This window comes from Penicillium expansum (assembly GCF_000769745.1).
Source record: "Penicillium expansum strain MD-8 chromosome Unknown contig261, whole genome shotgun sequence".
NCBI lineage: Eukaryota > Fungi > Ascomycota > Eurotiomycetes > Eurotiales > Aspergillaceae > Penicillium > Penicillium expansum.
In genome coordinates, this window is record NW_015971315.1 from 38567 (window position 1) to 52847 (window position 14281).

At 51.0% G+C, this 14281-nt stretch overlaps 6 protein-coding genes across 6 annotated transcripts; 3 read left to right on the forward strand and 3 right to left on the reverse strand.

Moving 5' to 3' along the window:
- Window positions 1–35: 35 nt before the first annotated feature.
- On the forward strand, window positions 36–925 carry PEX2_075790 (trafficking protein particle complex subunit 5; the record flags this gene model as incomplete). The annotated part of the gene is made up of 2 exons (XM_016744849.1): window positions 36–313; window positions 439–925. 2 exons carry the CDS (start codon window positions 36–38, stop codon window positions 923–925), a joined length of 765 nt encoding a protein of 254 aa, XP_016598332.1.
- A 459-nt stretch (window positions 926–1384) lies between these two features.
- On the reverse strand, window positions 1385–2827 carry PEX2_075800 (microfibrillar-associated 1 family protein; the record flags this gene model as incomplete). The annotated part of the gene is made up of 1 exon (XM_016744850.1): window positions 1385–2827. One exon carries the CDS (start codon window positions 2825–2827, stop codon window positions 1385–1387), a length of 1443 nt encoding a protein of 480 aa, XP_016598333.1.
- Window positions 2828–3365: 538 nt separating this feature from the next.
- PEX2_075810 (putative ssDNA binding protein Ssb3) lies at window positions 3366–3891 on the forward strand (the record flags this gene model as incomplete). The annotated part of the gene is made up of 3 exons (XM_016744851.1): window positions 3366–3602; window positions 3706–3760; window positions 3827–3891. The coding sequence occupies 3 exons, from the start codon at window positions 3366–3368 to the stop codon at window positions 3889–3891; spliced, it is 357 nt and encodes a 118-aa protein (XP_016598334.1).
- A 1167-nt stretch (window positions 3892–5058) lies between these two features.
- On the reverse strand, window positions 5059–8448 carry PEX2_075820 (putative GATA transcription factor (Ams2); the record flags this gene model as incomplete). The annotated part of the gene is made up of 1 exon (XM_016744852.1): window positions 5059–8448. The coding sequence occupies one exon, from the start codon at window positions 8446–8448 to the stop codon at window positions 5059–5061; it is 3390 nt and encodes a 1129-aa protein (XP_016598335.1).
- A 1027-nt stretch (window positions 8449–9475) lies between these two features.
- On the forward strand, window positions 9476–10214 carry PEX2_075830 (mRNA splicing protein SMD2; the record flags this gene model as incomplete). Its single annotated transcript, XM_016744853.1, has 4 exons — window positions 9476–9504; window positions 9568–9600; window positions 9841–10089; window positions 10172–10214. 4 exons carry the CDS (start codon window positions 9476–9478, stop codon window positions 10212–10214), a joined length of 354 nt encoding a protein of 117 aa, XP_016598336.1.
- A 1007-nt stretch (window positions 10215–11221) lies between these two features.
- Window positions 11222–13203, reverse strand: PEX2_075840 (uncharacterized protein; the record flags this gene model as incomplete). The annotated part of the gene is made up of 4 exons (XM_016744854.1): window positions 11222–11850; window positions 11909–12537; window positions 12627–13137; window positions 13197–13203. 4 exons carry the CDS (start codon window positions 13201–13203, stop codon window positions 11222–11224), a joined length of 1776 nt encoding a protein of 591 aa, XP_016598337.1.
- Window positions 13204–14281: the final 1078 nt, after the last annotated feature.

Here is a 14281-nt window from a genome sequence, read left to right on the forward strand (position 1 = left end):
TTCTCGACTTTGATTCAAAGTACAACGCCATTCCCATGGCGGCACCACCTCGACATGCCACGATGCAATCCATCAGCAATGGCGGCACAGGCTCAGGGAGCGACAGACCACAGACACAGCAAACACAGCAAGCCCAGCTATCACAACAATCCCCTGGGCTACGTGTACCTTCCAATCGCAAGACCATCTACGACCGACACCTGAACCGGACTCGTAATGCAGAACTCAGCCGGGCGAGCTTCGCCTTTCTATTCGGGGAGATGGTCACATATGCTCAACGACGAGTAACAGGTATCCAAGATCTGGAGAAACGGTAAGAGACAACCCCCTGACTCAAACCTGAGACCTGGAATCCTCTCCCTAGCCCTCTCAGAAACCAATTCTCGCTACGTATCTACCAAGCAACCTGTAACCGTGACTAACGACCCCTCCATCCAGGTTAAACGAACAAGGCTACCCCCTCGGCCTCCGCCTCCTCGACCTTCTCTTCTACCGCTCAACCTCAACTTCCTCCTCAGCCCTCTCAAGTTCCTCAACCTCCTCTTCACCCCCAAACAGACCCCTTCGCATCATAACCCTGCTGCACCTGATCCACGGCCCGCTCTGGCGCCTCCTCTTCGGCCGCGCCGCAGATGCCCTCGAGCACTCCGTGTCCCCGGATACCCCCAACGAATACATGATCACCGATAACGACCCGATGGTCAACACATATATCAGTGCGCCCCGCGATATGAGCATGCTCAACTGCGCTGCCTATGTTGCCGGCATCATTGAGGGTGTCTGTGATGGATGTGGCTTTGAGACGAAGGTCTCGGCGCATAACCAGCCCACAGAGCTCTGGCCTAGTCGGACGGTGTTCTTGGTTCGCTTTGGGGATTCGGTTATGGAGAGGGAGAAGGTGCTCGAGAGGGCGGGTATTAAATAATGAATGAGCTTGCTTGAGGGTTACGGGGGTGTTTTGGCAGGCTACAGGCTGGGTTGGTGTGTTGCTTGTTAGCGTGATAGATCTCCGGCGTTTAAGATGCTCTAGGTGGTCGTGCAGCTCTTAGTCTGCGGCTCTTTGGTGGCATTCCCTTCACGAAGTCATGCAAGTACAAGTCTGGACGGTCGATCTAAGGAACTTTTTAGCAGTTCTTGCAATCTGCTGTGGATTATGTACAAAAGTCCTTGATTGTCGGCCAGCAAATATCATACAATACAATTCCTCCAGGAGAGGATATGCTATATTACGTACATGTACATACACAGAAGAGTATTGGCACATTGGTTGCTCGAAATTCAGATATCAAGAATCACATCCCACCATGCACCTTGTAGTAGACTGGCGCCATAACTCCAACATTCAAGTAGGATATCAACACTGTTCGCTTCACCACTGAGCCGATCATGAACTGTCCACCCGCCGACGTTTCTCCCGATCATCATAGGGCGACGGACTCCGTTTCCGCCTCTCCCTAGACCGACTGCGCTCAAAACGACCAGAGTCTCTATCGTCACGCTTGTCCCGCCTCGGCGAACGCGACCTGGACCTGCGCCGGGGTCGAACAACACTAGCATTCGCACCCGTCGGTCCACGATCCCCATCATCACCACCCCGACGATCAGGCATAAACCTCTCATCCGTAACATCCCCAGGCGGGCCATCCCTCCTCCTCCTGTTCTCCAACCCATCCCCAAACCTCCCCGTATCCTCAGACTTAAGATCCTTATAACGCGTGCGACCCTTCTTCCCAAGCTTCGTCATATCACGAACCTGCATATACTGCGGCAACGTATCACGATTGACATCATCCTCAAAGCGCGCACCCATAAGCTCCCGACGATCCAGACCCTCGGCCTCAAGATCTCCACGGAAGAAAGCACCCTTGTGGAAATACCGCTGCATAAAGCCCGTCTGTCCGCGCGTAGCATCACGGTCCTCCTTCTGCTGCGCGATGAACTCGCTATCTTCGCGCTCTCGTTCTTCAGCGGTAAGGTTCCGACGACGCTCGATCTCCTCGCGCTCTTTCTCGCTCGCTTCGATCGCTTCCCGGGATCGCTGCACGCGCTTCAGTTCACGTAGTGTCCATGCTGCCCGCTCGGCTTCCGGGTCCAGGCCGTCTGTGTCGTCGATGGCTTCTTCGTCTTCGGCTTCAACGAGCTCGTCGTAGTCCCAGGCGCGATTCGCGCTTGAGCGGGCTATCGCTTCTTTCTCCAGTTGGTCGCGGATTAGTTGGTCGGCTTTTTCTTGGCGTTGCGCCGCGCGTTGCGTTTCGGCTTCCGCCGCTCGTTCGGCGTCGGCTTGTGCTTGTGTCTTCCCGGCTAGTGAGGCTGCTGTGTTGCGCTGGTCTTTTTTGATGAAGGTTGGTCGGATGAGCATGCGGCGCGGTGCTTCATCTTCGGAACTGCTCTCTTCTTCGGAGCTTTCTTCCTCTTCTGATTCCTCTTCTTCTTCCTCTGCGTCGCTCTCAGGAGCGGTTGTGGAAACAGTAGGTTTTAAATCGTCGGTTGTAGGATGCGGTAATGCTGTCGGCGCGGGTGCGGGCTTGTCATCTTCTTCGTCTTCAGTGACGAATCCTTCCTCGTCGTCATCTTCTTCGACCTTTTGACCTGCTATCGCAGAGGCTGGGAATGAGCTCGCTTTGGGCGCTTTTGCTCGGCGCAGTGCTGCGGCTCGTCTGCGTCGCTCTTGTTCTCGTCGCACCTCCCGCTCCTCTTCGTCGTCTTCTTCCTCTTCCTCCTCCTCAGATGAGGGCTCCTCTGCGATAGCCTTTCCGGGGCGGTAGCGAGCAGGCTTAATGGGGTTTTTGGTCATTCCCCGGTGGGAGGAGGGGAGTGGAGGAGGCATTGTGGTCGGATGTGATGCGTGTAGAAGGAGGGTAGGTATCGGTTATGTAGAGGGATGTAGAGCTCTATTGCCCAGCTTGCAATTCAGAGCCAGAAAATTGCGCCAGGTCTGCTCTGTGGTATGGTGTGGTGTGGACTCGTTGAATTGACGTATCGGGCTGAAGCTTTTTTGGAGATTGATACGTCACGTGATGATATAGAAAAGCTGCAGAAGGGCAGAAGTGGTAATTGACTGCGTCAACTCAAGAGGTTGATTTATTGTATGTCGTTAATCTTTATCTCGGTGCAGCCTAGAACCGAGTTCTAAATTAATGCCGTATTCACATCGTATTGCCAGATACCCAGCTTCAAAACTCCACTTAGCTAATTCATACAATTTAATCACCACGTGACCACGCGTTTCCGCGACTCGCGTCGATCAACCTTCCTTATTCCCCGCCGTTTTCCAGCATCAAACGCAGACAACCAAAATCCAACACGCTCAACATATTAAAGTCCCGAACTCTGAAACCTAGTCGAGGATCTGCCAATATTCAACAATGTCCCTCCAGACCCCCCGCATCCTCCCCTCCCACCTCCACGCCTTCCACCCCTCCAGCTCTAGCTCAAACACCGTCCGCGTACTCGGCACCGTCACCGCGCTCCACGGGGGCACCGGCACACTCACCTGCGGCAACAATGGCGATATCACTCTGATCTTGAAGTCTGATGCGCGCTTGCAAGTCGGCAAGCTGGTTGAGATTGTGGGGAAAGTGGCTGATCTAGAGGGTGGACAGGTATGTTCACCATTGGTTGGAAGGACATGTCCTTGATATCGAGGATCTGGGCTTTCATGGATATTGAGAGTATAGTGGATAGCTAATGCTTTGGGGATTATAGGGATACGGAATCCGTGTATTGGGATCGACGGAGTGGGGTGACCCAGCTGATTGCGGTATGTGTTGAATGCTTTGCCTGAGATAAATTGGACCAGAGACTTACTTTATGTTTGTGGTTATAGATTATAAGATCTATGAGAATGTTGTCAATGCGACACATAAATTCAAGACTATCTTCTACGAGTGATGGGTCATGAGTTGAGGGATTTGAATAGAATATATGGCCGTTTTTCTGAAGGGTGTCCCGTCCCGGGTCTGATATGCCTGGAATCAAGCGGACAGGTTAGCCTGGTCGATGTGACATTATCAGGGCCCTCGACTACAGCCTATGGAGCAAATCTGTTTTAACGGGCCTGGGATGACGATTCTGTCACTATGATTCTCCCTTTGTGATTCCCCGGTTTTTGCGTTTTACATATGAGGTTATGATCAAAGCTTCCCCAATCAAGATTTTACATTGAGCTGGAATTATCAAGTACTAAAGGTGGAATCAATATGCTTGGGTGACTAGCTCTACAGAGAATATCCATGATCATTTAAGTGACTAGCTCTACAATGAAGGAGGATGTAATTAAACCCCCCCAATGTATTCCGTGAGACTCGCCAAGTGACTATGGAACCCCAAAAGCTCAGTCACTCGTCAAAGAACTCGCACGAGAAAGCCCGGTTTGATTTGGGTGCCGAACTGCATGGGCCTCAACAACTTGGTCATGTTGATGTCTTCATGCATGGGACACCCATGGGACCCTCCCCCAACGCTGTCTCATGGGGGCTACGGAGAGATGGTGGTCGAGAGGGCTGAGAGAAAGAAAGGAAGAAGAAGAGAAGAGAAAGAAAGGTGGGAGGGGTCCTTTTATATTGTCACATCCCGCGTACCTTCCCAAAATGGATGGTCGTTTGCTCTTGCCTTTTTACCTATCAGGGTCACGAGACACAACTACACGTAACTTGGTTTGATACTCATTGACCGAGACTACAAGCCAGAATATGGTTATTGTGATTTTTTGATTTGATTTAGTATTTCGTGCTATCATAAAAGCTACATAGGAAAGGCCCCTAACAAAGATCACCGCTTCCACTTCAGGGGAATGAACCACCAAAGGGTACAGCAAAGACAGTATCGGAGTCCTGTTTCAAGGTATTCCAGGTCATCAGTTTGAACAAATAAGAAAAGGCCGTAAATCTCAAGGTGTAAGTCAGGATCCGTTGGCTGTATGCAACGAGATCAACCCATAAACCGAACGCCGTCGCTAAAAAAACAGCAAAATAAAAAATAAAAAAGCAAAGATGATGGAGTTGCTATGTCGGAAAGACGTGCATGGAGTCGCTCCCGGATTTAGACAAGGGAGATGGCCTATTGGCCTTCGGGTTCTTCACCAGCGGGCTGGCTCTTGGGTACATCGGTGGTGAGAGCATCCGAGCTGAAGAACCCGGAGTCGGGAATGCCAACGTCATTGAAGTTGAAGGGGAGGAGATCGGGGTTGAAGTTGTCTTTCTCATTGGGGTTGTCTGAGAAGAGAGCGTTGAGAAGTTCATTGGCAGGAGTTTCACAAGATACAGCAGGAGAAACGTAGTCCGCTGGAAGCCACTCGGCCCAATTTTCACCGGCAAATTTGCTGTTCTCCATTTCGAAGAAAGCATCAGCCTTGTCGGCGTCATCGAAGATGTCGAGCATCATGCCATCAAGGCTCTCGAAGGATTGCGGCATGCTGTCATTCGCAGGCTGTGGTGCCAAAGTAGCCGGAGACTTCTGCTGCCGTGGGGATGACTGAGGACTTCCGTGAATCGATTGGATACGCTGTAGGCGCTCTGCGGACAATCTAGCGGGAGACATAACCGAGCCTAGATCCTTGCGTTTGTTGAGGCTTGGGGAGTTTGCGGGGAAAGACAAACGCTTGTCAATCGCGTTGATCCGCGGGTTCCGTCGACGAGGCGTAGGGCTTGCTGAATCAAATCCAATGGAGGGACTTTCGAACAGATCATCGAGGTCATTACCTGGGGTGGGTACAAGATTTTCCTTCTGCTGTCCGAGCTTTTCATCCTTTGTAGAGGCAATGCGAGGGCTGCGACGTGGAGAGCAGCTGTTCACCATAGAAGAATCAAGCTCCTTTAAAGGCCCATCAACCTGGGGATTCTGGAAAAGTGACCTCCTCAAAGGCTTAGGTGTGAGACTGTTTGGATCTGTCATTGGAGCAGAGCGGGCATGTGCACGGCTCCCTGGGCTAGACTTAGTGGCCCGCGCCAAGACCTCTCTGGCGTCTTCCTTGGACCAACGGCGTCCTGGGGTATCGAACGTCGCTTCCGGCTCGGTACTGGTGGCCCGAGGAGACTCATTGGGAGAATAATCCCCTTCACCGTCCTGATCATCGTCATCGTCATTGTCCATTTGGGGGGTCTCCCCATCAGGATGGACGGAAGACGCTTCAGTGGGTGCTGGAGAGGAAGCTGAAGCTTTCTTCGGCGCGGCCTTGCTTCGAGTTCTGGCAGCAGGGCAGGACTTGACCTGGCCGTCTCTGTTCCTCGAAGGACGCTTTTTGTTGTTCTTTTTGTTGGCCGGCTTCGCTGCTCCTGGCTTGGTCCATTTGTCTTCCGGGCGCATTTGTTTGAATTTGTGGAGCCACAACCCACAAGGATTGCAGAAGGTCATTTGATCCCAATCATTATCGTCCTGCTCGAGAGCCTTTTTGTAAATCTTAAACCCTTGGACTTCACCCTTGTCGTTTCGGTCCACGGCCTCCCAATAGAGCATAGGAGAGGACTTCATCATCTCTTCTGCAAGGGTCTCGCCGCCCTTTACCGTTTTCACCCACGCTCGCCGCCAGCTGGCGGTTTCGATGGAGCCACAATTCTCACAATACGGTGGAATTAGCCCGTTCAGAATAGCATTGTCCAAGCGTGCCTTTATGTTCTTTGGCACCGCCTTGGACCCTTGCTTCGGCATTGACTTTGGCTTTGAAGGTTGTTTCGACTGCTTGGAATTGGAACTAGCTGTCTCACACGGCATGAAAGTGACATCCACAGGCCCAATAGCACGAGGAATAATGGGATCGCTAGCGGGGATTGCGCGGAACATTTGGGGAACTTCATTGTGGAAGATTTGGGGCGCTGGCGCGAGGGGCTTTGGCGCCAAACGTTGTGCGCCAGAGCTCGAAGAAGGTCTCGATGTGGTAGCTGTGGGCGGACGGGATGTAGGACGGGACTGAGTGGAGTGAGAAGGGGGAGCACGAGATATCGGACGCGGCGCCTGCTTTACAAGCTGCTCCGTTGGATTATCATCGACCGGCAGAGGATCATTGTTGGTTCCCTGGGCAGCACTGACAATGCTGCCTGGAGAGTGTGCCTGCACGGTAGCGCGAACAGAGCACTTGTCTCGAGTTATCCCACGAGACAATTCCATTCTAGGGTCATCTAGGGGAATAACGGTGTCATCGTCCATGATTTCATCCGGTCCTGCACTCATAAAGCCGGAGTCGTGGTCCAGAGACATGGTGGGCAAAACAGGGCTTGATCGATTTGGTAACCGGCTATCGAAAACTGGGGGTGATGACGGCATGTTGAAAGACGGCTCAAAGAGACCTTGGTAGCGAGTATCTTCAGGAGAGGGACCGCCAACGTCTGTAGCGGGGACGTCATCGCTCATACAGTATGGAGAATTGTACGAAGCAGGACACGAGGCAATGCTCATGCTCGACGACTCCCGCAACAAGCTGCCCGTGGGTCGGCTTCGACGGGTGAAGTCAGACGGTCGAGATATGGGGGTAGGTGGACGAACAGGCTCTTCGTGAGAATGCTCGACCGCGAGAGCAGGATTCACGGGGGTTGGGCGGTGGATCCGTACAGAGGCCGCCGTACTGGCTGCAACTCGAAGCGAACTTGGTTGTCTTTCGATGTTCATACCTGACTTTCCAGGCCAGTTTGCTTGATACAACTTGGCCCTCTTCCGGGCTGGGGCCTCCGTTGATTCTTCATCACCACTGCCGTATCCTGACTGAATGGACCCTCTTCGAAGGTTGTTCTGTGAGACGTGTGAGAGTTGGGTCTGGTTGTCGCAGTCCCGCATAGAAGCACTTGAGGACGGGCGAATCATATCACTATGGGGGATGCTTTGTTTAGTGTAAGATTGATGATGGGCTGGTGTTCGACATCCACCAGGTGTTGACACTCGACTGCCAGCGTATGAGTGTGAAGGCGATACCGAGCGGACCGATCCATTGTTGTGGAATGTAGGAAACTCTCTTGGCGTTGAGCCTTCGCTCAGGAGCTGGTGGAATCTCTCAATCCCGGATTGATGTATCGGGGAACCGACGTTGTCGTTGTGGCTCTGGCTTCTCGATGATTCTAGCAGAGCAGGGTTTTGACGAACAAAATTTGTCCATGATTGGGTGTCAAAGTCGTCTGAATTGCCATTGGTCAACTTCTGATGCTTCTGCATGCTGGCGAAGTACTCACTCTGAGTGACGGTTGGGACAGGCACCAACCGTAGTTTGACCTCCAACGTCTCTTGGGCACCTTTAGAGAAGAGACCACTGAGAGGGCTCTTGCAGACTCGCCCAGTAATCATGGTCTTCGACTGGTTACTGGGTGTCTCGGGTGTCGATGAGAAGGTGGCCAGCACCCCAGAAAGCATGCCTTGCCCGACAAGGGGGGTTTCGAATTCGGAATAGTCGTAGGCATAGACGGTATAATCCTTCCCTAATTGACCCACAAGCTCTGGACTGAACAAGGAACTGTGTAAGTATACCATTTTGATCATCCGGGAATAAGGATATCAAACCTAGCAGAGACAATTGCCTGGATGCATGTTTTCAACTCTATTACTCCAACCGGAGTATTCTCGTCTAGAAAGGCCGTTTGGATGTCGAGTACGTGGGGCCACCGAGCAAGGCAATTGGTCTTATTTTCGTTGTCAAATGTATAGAGAACTTTCACTGTAGGATAACCATGTTTAGTTGCCACTCAATTGGCCTCACTAGAACGGCAGTGGAAAACATACGCCTCATAGGGCGGACATCGATACCGTCCTGAGATTCCATCTCATCAAATTTCGTTTTCCCACCATGCAAGACGGCGGGTCAAGTTATGGGGTTGAATCGAAGGATAGAGGGCGAAGTGTATTCAAGTGTGGAGGAAGATATGAAAGTCGAGGGCCGAAAAATGTTGACAGCTAGAAAGAGGGGGAAAAGAGCGGAGCGAAATTATCGATTAAAGAAAGCCGTTTCACTCAGGACCAGGAATGAACCAGAAGGTATTAGCGCCCCAGCCGATCAGCAGTGCATCTCTAGGATCTGGTCGACCGGGAGAATGGACAGGTTATGCAGGAGTAGGTAGTGGAGGGGTCTTTTTTCTGCAGGCCTGGAATGTTAGCAATTGATTTGCATGTCCTCGCAGAGGGAAAGAATAGACACCAGAAAAAGAAAAAACCAATTCCTACCAATTAAACAGATCAGAGCAGTAATAGTCTCTCCACTAGCTCTGCATGAGCAGACAAAAGTGGAAGAGAGAAGAGTGAGGAAGGGATGAAGTTAAGAAGCCTTGCATGCGCGGGTCAAAGCTATCTCGAAAGATCTCCAAACAAGCGTGACGCGACGTGACTGCAACCAATCGCGACCTCGGGAAATGGCTGGGAGTTGATGCCTGAATTTTAAGGTATTGATCTTTTCTTCAGGTGTTTGAGAGAATTTCTCACGTGACTTGAGCTCTCCGCCAACTTCAACTGTCACACTGCTACATCAACGGCATCTCTTGACTTCAACGACCTTCTTATACCCACCATGTCGACCGCTCCCGAACCCCAGATCCAGTAGGTTACTTTATCAATGACTCATAGCTCTATTCAGGACCAATCAGCTAACAATCCGAACAGGGACCTTCTCAACAAGCCGAAGAGCGAGCTCACGTATGTCCAACCGTCACATTGAATTGACCCCCTCCCCTCCCATGCGATCTTCCTCATTCTGAGTAATCAAGTGTCCCTTGATCTCGGGAATTTCTGCCTGGTTCTCAGGCTTGCGGGGTTTTCCTACGAAACCCGCATCTCGGAAACTTTGCGACCGACATCTTCACATTCCTATGCAAGCTGCGCAAAGTACATACCGCAGGAAAAAAAAAACTAATCTTGCATCTTACATATCAACAGAGAATATGAGGTCGCTCTCGTCGAGGAGCACGAGCTCACCGCCGGTCCCCTGTCTCTCCTTCAGACCGCCACCCGCACACACACCCAGGTCCTGATCTCTTGCCGAAACAACCGCAAGCTGTTGGCCCGTGTCAAGGCTTTTGACCGACACTGCAACATGGTTCTCGAGAATGTCAAGGAGATGTGGACCGAGAAGCCCAAGGGTGCCAAGGGCAAGGGCGTGAACAAGGACCGTTTCATCAGCAAGATGTACGTGTACCAGACCGCGGATGGATCTTCGTCCCTCTTTCCTTATCTTTGAAACAGTCTCTAACCTTACTCTTATCTTTAGGTTCCTTCGCGGTGACTCTGTCATCCTCGTACTGCTCAGCTGAGCATCTCGCCACCCTTTCTTCTCGCACACTTCGATCCTCACGTTGACATGATCTTGATATCTTCAATTTACGGAGTGGTCGATATCCTGCTATTTGCACAGCATCTCGAACCTATGACTATTTTCCATGGGCGAGTTATCATGTAATCGATCTCGATACCCTTTTTTCTTTCCTTTTCCCCTCACATCCCGCTTTTCCTCCCTTGCTTCTGGTCCCCGCCAGAACACAAGTGACCGATGCTACAACTGTCTTTGATTGGCATGGTTACTCGCTCTAAAGTAACCGTTGCATTCGCAAGGCTTTTCTGGATGATCTTGTCTTGTTTTTCGATCTTCCAAACTGGGGGTGGACTAAAAAAAACCTGTTGGCGTTCAGTTCTTTGCGCGGGCTGCTAGACCCGTTGTTTTTTTTGTAGAGGGAATCCTCGGGCGGCGTCAACCTGGGCAGAGCTGGTTAGCAATGAATGTTATAGAAAGATTTCATCCGACATCAGTAGATATTCGTAAGCTCGTAGGTCACCTTCATAGATAGTGAGTTCCGTATTCCCCGAGCTTGTCAGAGATGTCTCACTCTCGTAGGTTAGGGTTCATGTAACCCCAGCCCCAGAGAAGTTGATTATTGTAGATTATTCTACTCCGTATGACACTTACACTTACTGGGCACTGCATGCACACAGGTTATTTCATCTACTAGGCCCAAGCCCTAAGAGATAGATAGATTATTGTAGTTTACTCTTCCCATCTACTAAGCACAACAATAGTCGATCGTTTATACGGCCTTGTAACGTCTTTTAGCTGATCTTTTAAATGTCCTTTTAGATATATGTGAGGGCAGTAAAAAAAAAGCATACTTTGTGCAAGAGACAGGACTACAAGCATTCAATGTATCAACCAAATAAGAATATCATTATCATCAAATGACCATATCAAGACACAAGACACAACCATGAACAAGAAAAGAGAGGGAGGGCAGGTATGTCGCTATGTATACAATTACTCCCAAAACCACTAAACACCCTCCGCAAGCCCCGTCAAAAACTCCGACAACCCAAAAGCCCCAGGATCAGGAATCTTCCCAATCCACTCCTCCTCCCCACCGACATAAACACTCCTCCCCAGACTCGCCTTCATAGCCTTCGTAGACTCCGTCCCCTGCTGCGCCGCCGCCGCGGCAACCTTCACATCTCCAGTCTCAAGCAAAGAATCCACAAACGGCGAAAGCGCATCAATAAGCGTGCGATCACCAGGTTTAGCAGGCGTATATTTCCCCAGTGCGGTGAGCGAAGACCTCAACGCCTTCGCCCACGTCTCTGTCGTGATCGTCGTCGGCGATGATGTGTTCTGGGCCAGTAACCCGTGTGCTAGGGCGTTTAGGAAAATCGCATAGATCGCGCCCGAGGTCCCATCCATTACGTTCTCGACAACTGTCACAATTCGGGCGATTGTGCTGACGACGTCGTTTGTCAACGGTGGGGAGGCGTTAACTAGGAGGGATTGGATTGCTTCAGCGCCGCGCTTTAGGCCGATGCCGCAGTCTCCGTCGCCGACGATTGTGTCGTAGCGGGTTACTTCAGCTTCAGCTTTGATTACGCGCTGGAGGCCGGAGTTGAGGGCTTTTTGGAGGACGGCTGGGTCGACTAGGGTTGGGTTAGTATTTGGCTTTTTGAAGAGAAGACGGGTGCGATGGAAACTTACGCCGTAGGTTGCTATGAATATCTTCGGCCAGATTAGATGTCTTCAAATCAACAGGATCCGCGTTTAGGTTATTTTCCCAGGTAGAGGTATTAATCGGAGCAGACCATCCAACCGCCTCAGCGGGTGCATCAAGAAGCTCAAGCATAGTAATTTTCACTCCCAGCCCTGGGTCGACCAGCTTCATCAGCGAGATACTAAAACCGAGGCCATTCAGACTGGTCAAGAAAGTGCCCTGGATCACGCGGACCATGTTGACCTGGTAGTCGCGCTTCAGTTGGCGGTAGACTTCATCTGTGATACCAGCCAACTCGAGCGGGCTGACGCCACCAAGATTGTTGATTAGCAGCACGAACTGGTCCTCCGGCTTGCGGGTTACATAGCAGCGGTCCGGATCGTTGTGATCGAGTAGCTGGAGCAACATGCCCTCGACCAGCTCGACGAGGTCAAATTTCACGCGGTGCGAGCCGGGCTCGTTGTGGATTCCCATTCCGACTTCGACCTCGCCGTGAGGGATCGTGTCTTCGGGTACACCGCGGCCTGGCACATGGACGTGCTCCAGCGATGATCCTAGTGAGACTAGGTTTGCATTTGCTAGCTGGGCTAGAGCGTAGACGTCGTCCAGGGAGCCACTGTGGGACGGGATGTTAGTATTAATTTTTTCAATTCCTGTCAGGAAGTATAGTATAGCATGTAGAACATGCGATATGTATCAACTCACCCAGCTTCAGCCAGAGCACCCACCATCTTCAGAATCAATACACCACCACCGATACCGCGACGACCAACCTTCCCTCCCTTCTCACGGCCAACACCAACATCATCATTGATAGCAAAGAATTCCGTCTTGATGCCAGCAACGCGGGATTTCTCTGTGGCCATACCGAAGTTCAGTACATCACCGGTATAGTTCATGGGAAGGATCAGCACGCCGTTTTCAGTAGGGACGCGATCGATCACCGCTCTGCGGATCTGCTCGGCTGACGGCGAGGCAAAGATTGTACCGGCGACGGAGGCATCGCAGAGTCCGTGACCGACGAAGCCTGCAAATGCGGGTTCGTGGCCGGAACCGCCGCCGGTCACGATTGAGACTTTGTTTGCTCTGCGGGGCGCATCTGGACGGCGGAAAATGATCTTATTCTGTCGGTCCAGGGCCAGAGATGGGTTTGTGAGTGTAAGCGAGTTAAGCGCTGTAAGGACCAGGTGGTTTGGATCGGTGAAGAAATGTTTGGCTGGAAAAGGGTCAGATTTGTGGGGAAGATCTGGGGAGATCAGAGGGTGTGGAGCGTACTCTGCATTGTTGATCAAAAGTGGACAGTTTCGACTAGTAGATGTATTGGACTTTGGATTCCAAAAAAGAAGAGATCACTGGTTTTTGATCGGGATCTCGGGGGACTTTAAATGTTTCTCTAATTAATTCAAGTAAAGGGGACTGTTCGCCGTCGCCAATAGGGTATATGGAGGCTCCCAAGATTCCAAGAGTGTCAAAGCTAGTCGACACCAGCGAGAAGCTCTCGGATTGGATTTGAGAGTGTTTGAAGGCGGGGAAAAAGTGGGTTTAGTCTCTGGGATGATGTTAGTGTTCTTGTATATAGCCAAGTATATTGTTGGAACTTACGTTGGACGGATAGTCGAGAAGTGTGGGAGTACAAGGTACGTGTTCAACTGTAGAGGGCATCCTCTCCCTCTTTAAGGAACCAGAGTACGTACACCGTGTACATCGTACAATGGAGTGAGTATTCTTTTCTTTTTCCCTTTTTTTTTGCAGCTCACATGAACATCGAAGGCCTGGATCTGCGGTTCGGCTTACCCTCTAGGGATATCCCGCCAGGCACCGCATTCCAGAAAGGCGTCTTCTATCGTCCGAATGGGCGGTTTCACCGCCAGAGAACATTCTTAGAATATACAATTCGATGCATCCAGAGCTGTATAATGTACTCTAGTCTACTCTCGCCCGAGTGGACTTTTGTTCGAACCTCAACTGGGTAGGTATGCCGGTATTCCTGGTGCACCTACCACCTCTTACTTGCTATATACCCGGGGACATTATAGACATTGATGTATTCCTGGCTATCACCGCTTATTGATTATAGTCTCGGCTTTCATTATGATGTCCTTCGTCGTAATACAATATAGTATCTCAAGGCCAATGCCCATGCCAATTGCCACTATGGCAAATACTGGGATACCGCAAGTCCTAAGTGGAGACATCATGAGACCTTGAAAAACAAGGATCTACGACAAACAAAAGGGGCATCCGGACTCGGATCTGCTGTCAGATCCAGGGGTGTTGTGGAGTCAATATATGTATAGTTCTAGGTCATGGGGTGTTCTTTTGAATATCGTTGATCTCATGGGGTTTATGCTCCAATGGGG